General features: G+C 30.7%; 1 protein-coding gene across 5 annotated transcripts in view; it reads left to right on the forward strand.

Moving 5' to 3' along the window:
• Window positions 1-14,637, forward strand: part of LOC113398395 (solute carrier family 41 member 1) — a 107,548-nt gene that overhangs the window by 70,861 nt on the left and 22,050 nt on the right. For 3 of the 5 annotated variants that reach the window (XM_026637122.2, XM_026637121.2, XM_064219180.1), the window contains one exon: window positions 2,246-2,338. In XM_026637122.2, coding sequence (XP_026492907.1) covers window positions 2,248-2,338 — 91 coding nt within the window. In that variant the 5' untranslated portion in view covers window positions 2,246-2,247. Of the gene's footprint in view, window positions 1-2,245; window positions 2,339-4,514; window positions 4,572-9,558; window positions 9,736-14,637 lie in introns of those variants that run through there. The other 2 variants (XM_026637124.2, XM_026637123.2) reach the window with 2 other exon arrangements.

Below are 14,637 nucleotides of genomic sequence, written 5' to 3' on the forward strand. Positions count from 1 at the left end.
GGCGAATCTCTGGAACGGCTGGACCGGTTTTGACGAGACTTTCACCGGCAGATAGCTGATGTAATAAGGAGTAACTTAGGCTACAACAATAACTGAATTGTTAAATTCAAACGCACACGCAGACGCGGGCACAGCTAGTAGATATATATTCGAAAATAATTCTGTCTGTTAGATAAAATATGGTATGATCAGTCGCAGGGATGGACATAGGCTGATGGGGGTGACGATTTGTGCGCTATCGGTAAAGATTCGTAAATACCCGCAGCAGTAAGTCCGCAGGTTTAGCTAGTTCAATATAAAATCGTTACACATGCTTATTGGCTTATGGTATTGACGTATTTTACCCTTCCTGAGTTAATTTATTGCCTTTAAAGGTGTGACGTACGAACTGTTTCGTTTTATCTTGAAGGCCATTTTTGATACGATTTGTCGTTCCTTGTTATTGTTTATTAAACACAGACTTGGAAATGCAATAATATTTTAAAAGATTAATTTAATACCCTTTTATTGACGGATAATAAAATACTAAGCATGTCTGTACTAATATTATAAAACTGGGGTATTTGTACGCGTGAACGCGCTAATCTTGAGTTACGTGTTGAAAATTTATTTAATGGTTTTATTTGATTTTATTGTGATATTTATAATGTCCACTCATCGTATATCCTACCATCAAGCACCAATATTGTTGTTGCGTTCCAGTTTAACTAAAGTCAGCCAGTGTAACTACAGGCGCAAGAGACATAACATCTTAGTTCCCAATATTGATGGTGTATTGGCGGTGTAAGGAATTATTAAAATTTCGTACAATGGGAAGTCCTAAATATGCTATTAAATAAATAAGGGGGTGAAGATGGGGCGAATGGTATTACCGATTAAATTGATACGAAAAATTCTCATTTCCAACATAAACAAATATTCTCACGATGTTTTCTTTCATCCTGTACAATACACTTGAAAATTGAGTAGCTTACACCGATTTGAAACTGTAGCCTTCGGTTAAGATGTATATTCTAACCACTGGGCCATATAAAATGATTACGTTCAGTACTACTACCGTTTCGTATACTTTACTAAGTGTAGTTATAATATTTCCTCTCGGAAGCGCGCGATGACATCCGAAATAAAGTTTCATAAAATAAGGATGTAACTTACGACACTTGTACCGGAAGAGTTATTCATGTTCAACTGCTTCATTACGGAGTTGCATTACTTGAATTATTTATTAATAATGAGAATTATTTACTTTGAGAATAAATGTGTATGAAAAAAAAAACCGATGTGATATTCTAACATAATCTGCCTCGAGTTGATCTGATTATCCGATTTTCTGATTCTCTGATAGCAAGATATCGATACTACATCCTTCCTGAAGGGGAGTATTCGATTATATAATAAAATTCCGCAGAATACATTTGTTTATAGCTAAATTTCAAACATATTAAAAATACAATTATATTTAACAATTACTTTTTTTTTTAATAAGAGTAACTATTGAATTTCTTTCCGGTTCATCGTTGTAGAATCTCTGTAGAATCATTCATCAAGAAAACATTTCCAAACGGTGGTAGCTTGATATGGATATTCTACAATGTCGATTTAAAAGTGCTTGTAAGAGCCTACTTGAATAAAGAATACTTGTGGGTCTCCCGCGAAACTACGCAATTATTCAAAAGATTTTTTATGATTTCGAAACCTATGACAGGTTTTGTCTGAGTTCATTTCATTGTAAACTGCAAGTCACTCATCTATATTTGGCGACAAAATGATTAAAACGATTTTAAATGAAACCTTTAATGTCAGATAGTATACATTAGTTAAGGTAGAACTGGAGTTTGTTGATAACAATTTACTTTAATTTTGTTTACGTTGTTCATTTTTTTTTTATACAGTCGTAGTACCGCTCTCTAACCACCTAGTAACTTTTTCCGCTCGCTATAATTAATTCTTTGTTAAATCTTAACAATTTAGTAAATTGCAATCAAAAATCCTCATTATTTTTCTGCATATTTACAGCGGGAGCTCTTCAAAATGAGACCATAACGGATTTTTTATGTGCAGCTATCGTCCCATAATCACTGGGTCAAAAAATATATAAGATTTTGATTCAATTGAACTTGAATTCAAATTGAACTCACCATTGAAGTTGTTAAGATGTTCTGTCTGATATTTTATTATATATTCCAGCAATAATATTATATACGTTTATATATGTTGTTATAAATGTATCGTTTTCTTGTTCTAGGCATGGTTGGAGCACCCGATGTTGTCAAGCCATCAGATAAGGTCGAAGCCTACTCACCGCACGTCAACGGAAACCCGATTTTTACTATCAGCGGTAATTATTAATCTATTTGTTTGTTCCCTATATGTTTCGAAACAATCGACACAGAGTTACTATTGTGATAGAACTTTAAAAGTTAAAAACAGAGAGTTCCTAGCCCAAGAACACTTTGTCTTTCGTTTTTTTTTTTTTTTAAATTATATTGGAACTTTGGAGTTATTCTGAGTACGATGGGATGGACTAGCGAGAGTTTATGTGGACGGTTATTGTACATGTAATTAATGTATATATTTTAACTCATGAATACTAGATCGCGTTACGTCAAATCGTAGACATTTCTACATCGCGATGGCGTGATTCGCTATTTGTTTTATGTAGCAGTATGGAAAGATCGAAATAAATAAATAATAATAATATATTCGTAAACATGAATATCGTACAGCATCTTTAGGATCGAGTGAGCTAGTTTTTCACTTATTCTAAACGTACGAAGCCGGAAGAGGTAGCTAAATTTATATAAATTACGAATGAAAACACGTAAAATTTACACGAGCGTTGCAGAACTATCGACAGTTTGACTATTGACACGTGACAACACTATCGATAGAATATCGATACCATCGTTAACACCTTAACTATCGATAGTCAATCGATAGGGGATTATCGATATGCAACACTAATTTACACTAGTCAGAAAGCTTTACAGAATCTCACCTAGGATATCACCCCATTAAGCAGTCTCTCTAACTGCAATACTTTGCTTTGCGATGATTTGGCTATTATATTTTGGTACAGTGCCACAGCATAATCTTCTGGACAGCGTGTTTATTTTACAATTTATATAATGTATTTAATTTCTTTCTGTAAAATATAATTAATTATTTATAATAACTATTATAATGCGACTTTAGTTAGTTAGTTAGACACTTAATGCCGTGGATAGATCACGAGGATCATATTAGATCAACGTTTATGTCATATGGGTCATAATTGTCTGCTTATCGAAGTTATTGCGAAGGTTGTGACCGGTAGTGATACCATTAAATAGATGGAAAATCAGTATCTTCCCAAACAATGAAACTTCAAACGAATGTAACATACTAGCCCAAACAATGTAACTTCAAACGAATATAGGTCACTTTTCTATTATTAAATACCTAATGAATTATTTATGATTAGATAGATAATTAAAGGTAGGTAAATATTCTGACTATGAATAATTATATTGCTTTTATTACCTGTTTAATTTTCATTTTTATTAAATATATTATTTAACTCAATAATAATAAATTTTCATTTTGATATTTTTAATAATTATAATTTATATAATGGAAGTATTTATTTAATTATCATTTTAATTAAGAATAATATTTATCTCAAATCCATACATTGAAATTGATATAGTATCAACTGTTTATATAAATACATAGTTTATTTTTTAATGGTAGTAACAAAATTAACTATATAATTATTACAAAACACTACTCATTTGTCGAACTAACATAACCATAACTAATATAATTCAGTATCATTTAAAATTGAAGCCAATAGGCAAAGGTATATTATACAAACAGCTCAAGTAACAAATCCACCATATTTCTACCTTTAATCAGGTCTCAGGTTTTGGTTTAGGTCTTATGTTTAAAAAAATTCCAACCATGTATTGGAAATACCCATCAGATATAACTTATCAATTAAAAATATATATTACAATCAACCAAGCGTTATTCTCTTTTGAATTGATTTAGAATCCGAGCCGCTTTCTGTAAGGGGTTATGTAGGATTCCTACCCACTGAGGATGTGGGATGTTGTCAAGGCTATGCGGCTCATATTCATGTAACCTTTGTTGTTCTTAAAACTATAACCTATCATAACGTGAATCAACCGGATTAAGTATTGCATTCATTTGAAACAAACATACAAACGTAAACTCCCACATACCATTTTTATACAATTTAAAAATTATCAAACGTAATTTGATATTTATATTAAAAAGATTACATCGATTTAAGTAAAATATTTTTAAAAATTAATTAATCAATCTGTTTTATATTTATCGTTTGTAATTGTTAATAGCTTTGATTCGTTATAATTATGTCTAGATAAAGATATAATTAATCGATCCCCAGATACATAGATATACGATAAATATAATATGTATCTCGCAAAAATCGACTTAATTGAAGAAACTAAATTGACAAATTCACTAATTGTTGAGGCGTCTCTTGGAACAGATTGTGACAAGAAGCGAACGCGAACGATTCATTATTATGGATTCGAATTTGAGTGAGTTTTTTTTTTTTTTTTTTTTATTGACTAAATTTAATAATTATTATATTATAAATTTAAAAAAATAAATTTTATTCGAAATATATTTATTTTATATGTTTTTGTTTTTATTTTTTGTATTTTGAATTTTTTGTATTTAAAAAAAAATGGTAACAATAAATAAAGTAGATTATATTAGACATACATATAATATATTGGGTGGAACCACAAAAACTTATTATTTACTAACGATAACAACAAAAATTACTCCATACATATTTTTTTAGTATGGCAACTTTAATGTATAGAAACTACAAAAGTTGCCATTAAATAACATAAAAATTAAATTAAAAAAATCAAAGAGTTGTAAACAATAATTTCAAAAATACTATGGAAAAAAATTAACAATATTTTACGTCGTATTTTATAAAAAATATAATATAAGGACTTTGAGCGTTCCGTTTTTGCTATTTCTTTTTTTACAATATTTATTGTATAAAAATCAACGAATACAAATTTTACTTGTTGTATCATTTCGTTTCGTATGTTAGTCTATTATATATTGTATAGTTTATAAAATAATTTTATAAGCGTATATTCCTCTATTTATTCATTTCTCCAAAATTACACTTTACAATTAAATTACTATACTTTACAATAATAAAGTATTTTAATTCCATTCAACATTCTTATTAACTCGAGGTTTATTTTATATTATAAAATAATTTAGTTAAGATATATTATTATATACTATAAAATATAACTTGTATGTTTTCTATAAAAGATTTAGAAAAAATATTTTTACGTTTTTCTGGAACGCGTTGTCGTGCGCGTGTAACAATCATAACTCCGGACTTAAGTACGTATAAACATTAAATTATTATTATTTATATCAACATAATAGCACTCTGGGATTTACAAGTGCAATAACCTACCACTAAACTAATCACTTAGTTCGTAGTTGGCTGATTCATAAATAACTTCATATAAAAACAAAGAAATAAAAATATATATTTTGTATTGTTGCTACATTAAAAAAAAACATAATATTTTATTTAAACAACAACAATATTTCGTGAAAGAATCACATTGTTTTGTATTAAAATTACTATAAAATTTCTTTTAAATATTAAATTCGTAATAAAAGTAAATATTATTATTGCGTGTCAGTTGAAGTCGCTTTAATATAAACGTATAATTTATAATGTTTTATGTATTAGAAAATACAATAATAACTGTGAAAGTTCTGGGAAAAACAGATCTCATTGTCCCGATGGTATTGTTAGACCTTTCAAAGTAGCAAGTCAAATAAAATACAACCGATATTTTATCGATAAGTACCTTAGATACTCAAAAACAATCTCTCGGTGCAACATTGTATTGAGAAATATATATGCGTCTCTTTTTAACAACAACATTTCTTTATTCAGCGTTAATCTTCTATCTTTCTTATTTACAAAAATATGATAAGATACAGCTATTAACATTATAAACTTGTATGTATTGCGCTGTTTCATTTTTATGTTTGTCACGATAGATACATAAAACTGTCATTACATAGTAGTGTCCCTGTGTATGCTTAGAGCTTTAAAATATTGATGCGATTTTTTTAATAGATTAATTGATCGAAGAGGAAGTTTATATGTATAATACATGAACAATGTAATAGAGAAACACTGATAATTTTACAGGTTTCTAATGTGTCGTCGAAAATAAACACATTTTTTTGCGCTTACATCGCAAACCCTAGTCCGTTATTCTTTACTTTTACGAGAAATCATGGCTTATCTTCGAAGCGATTTTAAGCAATACAGCATAATTCCTTGTCCAATTAAGTAACTTAAATACATTGTGCATTTAACATAGATCAATATACATTTACAGCATGTAATTTAAATAAATATTTTCGAAGATATTACAGCTTCAGACATAGCGGTTTGTATTGTCTAATAACTGAAAAACTGTAAACGTATATAAACACATACTCTAGTATATTTAGTATGAGCATTACACCCGTGAGAAGCCGGGGCGGGTCGCTAGTATTATATACAATAAAACTGTCGACAGATGTTGTTGTTACATAATATTTTGTTTCAGTGTTTTTTTTAGTTAGGCAACACAATAAAACGTCATTTTTATAAAGAGTATTTAATAGATAGTAATTACATATTACAAAATTTAGGTGTAACTATGGTTGTTTTGCAAAAAACGTCGATTAAAATTTTTCGATGACAATTTTTCTCAATTAAATCATTTCACATAGGATTCATTTTTTTTTTTCGAATATTGATGATTAACCTTTATAAAATATGATTGTGTTACACAAGTGCATGCAAACCCAAGTGCAATCTCACTATCATAGGACCTAGGACAGCATTTTGACACAAACGAACTAATTCACGTGTACATCAGCAACTTAGCGTATTTTCCGAGGCATGGGGACTCCGCGATAGTGTTTGAGCAATCCTGGGTCCAAGAGATGCAATGGCGCCGTGATGGTCAAGTCTTAAGTCATTGGCAAGGCACCCAAGAATTAAGAATCATTACATATACATGTTACAGTCGGATTGTAAAATCCGCCATAATACATCACGGGCCGTTTTGAATTGCTTCAGTTCAACGATTACCTGGCGCTTGTTGTGCTTAAGACGGAACTATGGTAGCATTTTGTACAATCAATATGAAACTGTAATAATCTTGAATAAATATATTTTAATTTGAACTTTTAATTTTTTGTGTGCAAGCTTATCTGGGTATATAAGTCATCACATATTGTTGTGTTTCGGCTTAAAGGATGAGAGAACCAGTGTAATAACACTTATTTAACTTACTTAATTATTACATAACCAGTGAAATAAACACAGGACGTAACATCTTGCTTCAAAGCTTGATGACTTACTGACGATATAGGCGGCATTAAATATTTCTTAGTGTCAATGTCAATATACACTGTCCGTATCGGTTATATTTTTATTGGGAAACAAAACTAAATATTAATTACATAAACCACTAAAGATTCCACTTATACAATAACATAAGGTGCCTTTTACCAGTCTTTCTAAATAATTTAAATAAAATAAATATTGACGTGCAAGCAAGGCCATTTGCGAAATCGACTAAACGAAATCCTAAATCAACTGAACAGACTTTAAATAAACGGAAGTAACAAAAATGTATTAAATATAAAAGTGTTTATCGGCTATTTAAACAGTCGAATCAATTTGTTGAAGTCAATATTAATCGTATACATCTTACGAATCGAACAAGATAAAATATGAAGTTTGATAAATAAATTTATAAAACGCGCGTCAAGATCATCGTACAACTGTCTTTTTGCTCATCAATAAATATTACTCGACTAAAATCGAAATATGTGAGCCTAATATAATATTTCAAGATTAACGTTCTCCTCAAAATGGAGAGGAGGCCTTAGCTCAGCAGTGGGAAACACAACTATATTAATATCATTTAAGGCATATGTTATGATTGAAATCATCCCATACTAATTAAATAAACGAAAATAGCATGGGATGATATGCGACATTTGTTTTAATAATCATAACATTTTAAGGATATACGGATCAAAATAGCGTAACACTGCTAATAAATTAACAACATTTCACTAGTGAGAAGGGATGTGAGTTCTTGAATAGCTGCTTGTTGCTGAATGCTGTTATACGAAATGTTGCAGTGTGCGACTGTAGAAACGTCAGGCGTTCTTATTTTTTCATTGAATTCTACATCCACTTAACAACATTCCAGCCTTATCAAATAATGATATATAAATAGCTTAGATAGTAAATTAAAAAATTAAATCCGAATCTATATTTGTATATGACACCATATTAAATACTAATAATACGATAAAAATATTCCATAAATCGTTTTTTGGTAAGAGCATGTGCTAATTATAATAAATATTATTGTAATGTAGATATATTTAACGTTAATCTGTTTAAGTTCTTACGAGTCTTAAAAATAACTATTTATCATAATATTATTTGGAGCTTATTGTTTTGTTTCTTTTGTTTTTGTTAATTTTGTTCATTTTGCAATTCATGTTTGATAAACTTATTTCATATACTTTGATAATATGTTACTTTTATTACTTGTCGTTTAACTTTGTTGGCATATTTTAGAATTATTTTGATATTAATTGTATGTTTTAAACTATGCTGTATGTTTCCCTAAAATTTTTAAATAAATATACATTTTTAAATTTTAAAATAAAATACATACTCACGTTCACTTACGCACGCACACATGTATGTGCACACATTCATTTATTATTATTAAATAATTACACAGTTTTCTAGTTTAAGAGCTGGGGTTACATTGTACTGTTCCTTATTTGGTTTTTTTTTACAATAAACCTTTTTTATAATATTTAAAATAAGAATGGAACGAAGTTTTTAGTGTGAGACGTTGACATATCTATTTATCTACAATTTATTTTCCAAGTTACATTGAAATTCTAATTTTAAGTTGATTCAAATAACGTTTCGATCTCTTCGATTATCCTAAGCGAATGTACGACACGGTGGAATTATTTTAAAGATAATGTATTTAAGAACACACTTATCTTTTCCTTAAAAATAAAGGCAGATTACCCGAGACGTTAAAAAAATATACCCAACAATTATCGTCGACTTTATGATATCTATCAATAAAAACAATTTACTTACTCTAATCATAACTAATTAATAAATCGAAATATAAACAATTTATAAACAAACTCGTTACGTATATCAACTGTAAACAATGTTTGTGAACGACGAACGTCACTCATTTTGAATGTCAAAGTGAATGCAGCTTGAAATATAAAATACATTCTGAATTATGTTCATTCGTGAAATACCCGCGTACAAACATAGCATTATTTACGTGCAGTCGAAAATATTATGTATTTAAGCTATGCGATAAAATTATATAGTTTTTATACAATTAATCGATGTCATTTGTACGTCTATAAGGCAATGTGTTTTTATATAGGAAATAATTAGTTTCCTTATTTAATCATTTGTGTAGCGACCGGCAGTTCTGGTTTAGTGATGTCGGAGATAGTGCGTTTGTTCCGTGCAGTGATAAATATTTGATGAAATGTCACATTATATCGGTACGGATGTTATAGAGATGGCGGTCAGAAAATATTTGAGAAAAATGAACGGATACACGATGCTAGGTAATGTTTATATTATTTATTAATTTAAGGATTCTATACGCAAGTGTTAATATATGTACGGGGCGGGAAAGGAAATCGAAAGAATTGGCTATCGAGCCCATTTTCTACGAATATTATGTACTTCAATGTTCTATATGTCTCGAGATGTAAAAGTACATATTTTGTATAGTTTAAATTGTGTGTAAAATTCACTGTTGAATATATTTAATTATTCAATGACTCTTTAAGGTATATAGACAGAGAAATAACGTAAAGAAATGTATTTATTTATTTATAGTTCTTACAATCCAATTAACAAAATATATATACAATAAATGATTGAGTGTACAAAGTTGCATGAGGTGCAATATCCTTATCGTTAAAGCAGCTATCTCTTCCAAGCAATCTGTAGGCAGGGGACCAATTGTAAAAAAATATATAGTATGTTCTAAAGGGGCAGAGTAAAGAAATTGAATTACTTATAAATTTAAAATGCCACTAATAACTAACATTAAAAAAAAGAACGAGAATTGTCGTGGGACACACTTTAAGAAAGAAGTTGCTTTGGCTTTGTATTATATATGTAATAACAGATACAATTATATAAATTAGTAATGTTTCAGACTAAGTAAATCACAAGTTTTTTTTTTTTATAAAGGTCCCGTGTGAATACTGACTGACGAAAAATTAAAATGTCGCCTGGAGTGGGCATAAAACTTTTTCCTTACGTGACGATTTCTGCCGTTTCTCTTTAAATGATAACCCAATTAATAAAGAAAATTGTTTAATTATAAACATTGTTATTTTAATTTACATATTTAATCATTATGAACGTATACTTTACAGTCGTGGTTTCGCATTGTAAGTAAATATGTTTACGGTATAAAAAATACGATGCAGGCAAATATAGATGTAACCGGGATAAATTAAATATTACATTTTTATCAATAAAATAAATGATGATCAAGCATCTTCATTTATTTACGTATTCATATAGTCAGTAATATTACGCAATGATTATTTCTTAGATGTTATCCTCAAATGTTTGTTTGTTGCATATGTTATTATCCTTTAAGAATGTTCTAGTAAAAAAACCCTTTATCTTTAGTAAAAAGTTCATGACTCGTTGGTTATATAGATGGTTTATAAGGCTTTAGGACGGGGTTCAAAGCTCGGATCGCGCTGATATAAAGTTTTATTGTCAGTGAATAAGACAAAACGTTTAAGCACTAAAATTGTACTTTTGGAAAATGAGTCTTAAAGTTAAATTAGTATAGAAGAGCTCCTTTCTTTTGACGATATGGTTTTTCTGTCGAGACCTTCGAAATGTTCGAAAGCCAATAGGGTCGTATTAAATTAGTCAGACCTTGACCCTTGTCAGTTATTACATAGTACTGTTAATATATATTTTAAAACAGGAACAATCGTGTTTATATTGGGACAACATGTTAGTCGACGAAAAAAAAAGTATTCATTCGGCTGTTTTCTAATTTATACAAATTACATGAAATGTATAAGTTTGATAAAAACAGAGGAACCGTTAAGATTATAATAGGTATATTATCGGTATATATCCGTTCCGATTTATGATTATGTTTAAATTACGATTCAAATATCCCTAATTCTCTAATTGCAAATTTAATCATTTCTCAATTAGATTATTAATAAATGAATAAACTATTTACAAAATAATTATTATTTAAACATAGCAACCCCATGAATACTAGGAAAATAGATATTTGTTGTTTATCTTCTTGACATCTTCGCTAATTATGAACCAATTACAGTGACTTGTTTCTTTACAAGCAAAGCCGTGAGTGTTAAAAAAGGCTTATAGGAGCAAATGAATAGAAGACAATTCAAGGTCAAAGTCAAAATCTTTATTGAATATACATCAAACTTACTTATTGGTTATAAAAATGCTACCGGTTTGAGAGTGATCATTACACTATTACGCTCCACACAATATTGGTACATTTTATAATTTGCAATGTATTCATACCCAAGCACACATAATCATATTGAGTCCACATGAGTCGTACTGCTGGTTAAACACCTTTTTTTACCGTCTTGTACTAAGCGCATCCATTGAATACTTGAGATTTATCGAAAGTCATCTGACATCTGACGGATGCCACTTTGGTCCATCCTCCATCTTCCCAAGGCTGGCTATGTGTTTTGGCCACTTTAATCTCGTGATACGTCCCTCAACGGCTTCGACATTATTCGTTAGTCTACATACACATAAAATCTTAACACAATGAGAGTTCTCTTGTTGAAATTGATCACATTGCTTAACAAAATTTAAGTAGTGTATGATTATTTCGAAATCGGTCGGACAGCTTGATGGAAAAAAATCTTACAACAATTGACTGAAGGCGAGCAATTGTTGTGACGTCATCGGTCGGAAATTACGACATTCTGAGTAATATGCAATCGTGGTAGACTATTAATGTACCGTTCACTTTATGACTTATATATACGTTTGTTTTGCAAGAATTCAACAATACAACCACTTGGCTTTACTACATTTGGACAACTCTAAAAGAAGTATCGTAATAGTTATAGTTATATAAAATAGATAATAGATAACTATTATATAAAGCCGAGATGACTCAGCAGATAGAAAAAGATAGCCGATTTAAATCCGGACCAGCACCTACGACTTTTAATGTGTGTTTTTAATATTATTGACTTACAACGAAATTGATTCGCTCTGTAACGGTTAAGGATCCCCGGCTATGTTAAACGCAGTGTATTTTTTTATTTTCTTTAAAAAATAGGCAGTCTGGCATAACGGTCATCACATAGATATTGGTACATTTAAAGAAACTTTAATCAGTCCATCGTCAATGGTCGTCCCTTGTGCCTGTAGTTACACTAACATACGAACCCTTCAAACCGGAACACAAAAATACCTGATGGTAAGTGGTCTCCACTACGCATAGACATTGGTGCCTAAAAACATATTAACCATTCTTTACACCGCCAATACACCAAAGACCATGGTTACTGAAAAAACGCCCCTTGCGTCTGTATTTATACTGGCTGACTCGCCTTTTTATAAATAAATAAATAAATATAAATATTGGACAACATCACATACATTACTCTGACCCCAATGTAAGTAGCTAAAGCACTTGTGTTATGGAAAATCAGAAGTAACGACGGTACCACAAACACCCAGACCCAAGACTTTTTCTACATCGACTCGGCTGGGAATCGAACCCGAGACCTCGGAGTGGCGTACCCATGAAAACCGGTGTACACACTACTCGACCACGGAGGTCGTCAAATTCTCCTTTTAAATTGGATCATTAAAATACTAAGTATTGCTTGGCATATCTATCTACATAATATGTTTGTAATTGTATGAAATGTATACATATGCCGTAAGTGACGCTGTCAGAACATAAACGCTGTCTGGCAGACAAAGCCGATGGCGTCTAGCCTGTTTGTAGCGATTGTGTTCGGTCAATAAAGTTTGAATACATAAATACCTACTCGGACATCCTCACTAAGCCCTTCTATATGCAGATAAAAAGCGTAATAAAACGAACCGGCCGGACACGATCGTAAAACGCCAATCCAGTCTAAAGCCTGACACCTGGTTACACTAGCTAGTTGTACCATATCTGTAATTTTGGTAGATTTTATTCTAGTCTATTCAAATTACTATATAACAAGCATTTTCTCATTTCGAATACGTTTAATTTAAACATTGTTTGGGTTTTTCTGTAAAGAAAATCTTCACGATCAATTCGAAATTCGAAACCTCGGAGAGGACGTAAAGACAGTCGAGGACCTATACTCTGTCTAGGCGAAATGCCCTCCCATTGGATTATGAAAATAACGGTATTGTGCACCTGGGTTGTCGAACGAACTCGAATATATCTTCTGCGTAATCGGTTAAAATAGCCGCCTTGACCGAAATCAGTCAGGAGGTCATTAAATTCTATAGAACAGCTAATCAATATAGTTATTGTCTTATCTGTGTACGTTAGAGCTGACCGTAAGTCAAGATACAGATCGTTTATGAATCCCTGAACCGAGAAGCAAGATACACAAACCAAATTCACTTGCGTATTAAATACAAAATAATTCGCGCATGTCTACGACAGACCCGATCGAATTCTATCAACAATTATAGATTAAAACGAAATATATGTTGTCGACTAAAAAATTATTATTTTTTTGACATTTTGACAGTTCAACGGGCGGCCATATTTGACGTTTACTGGTGCGTTCAGAAAGTGTGTTCTAAATAAAATATTCATGCAGGGTTCCGGTAGACTCGATGAAAACTTATCCACAGTAAATTATAGATCAATGTTTATGAAAAAATTATATGTAATGTAAAGTATAAACCGTGTCTGTTTAGTTTTAGTTTAGCGAAGCAGGGTTTTTAACTACTTATATTATAAAAGTATGTTCATATTTTAGTACAGTTATTTTAAAGGTAACTAACAATCTCTAAATGTTCCACTGCTGGGTTAAGACCTCCCCCCATTTTAGAAGAAGGTTTAAAGCTAATTTCACCATCCTCCTCCAATGAGGGTTGCTCCATACACAAGTGAATTACATTGAAACTGAGCACGAAATTAATCATAAACATAAACGAAGCACATAAAAAAACAGTGGTGCTTGACTAGGTCTGAACCCACAACCATCGGTTAAGATGTACATGTTTAGCCACTAGGCCATCTCGGCTCATAGTATAGAGTTCAGCCGTAATAATATCACGTACGTATTATCTATATTTGTACAAGTTTTTTTTTAAATTCATCTGCTGACGTAGTATTATAAATACATGACTTTACTATAATAACCTATTGGACAAGGAGTGATTCGTTTTTGATTTGGTATTCGGTTTTATTGACACACTACAATGTTCCACGCGCTCTATCTGATAATTTTGTTATA

Source organism: Vanessa tameamea, chromosome 26 (assembly GCF_037043105.1).
Source record: "Vanessa tameamea isolate UH-Manoa-2023 chromosome 26, ilVanTame1 primary haplotype, whole genome shotgun sequence".
Lineage (NCBI taxonomy): Eukaryota > Metazoa > Arthropoda > Insecta > Lepidoptera > Nymphalidae > Vanessa > Vanessa tameamea.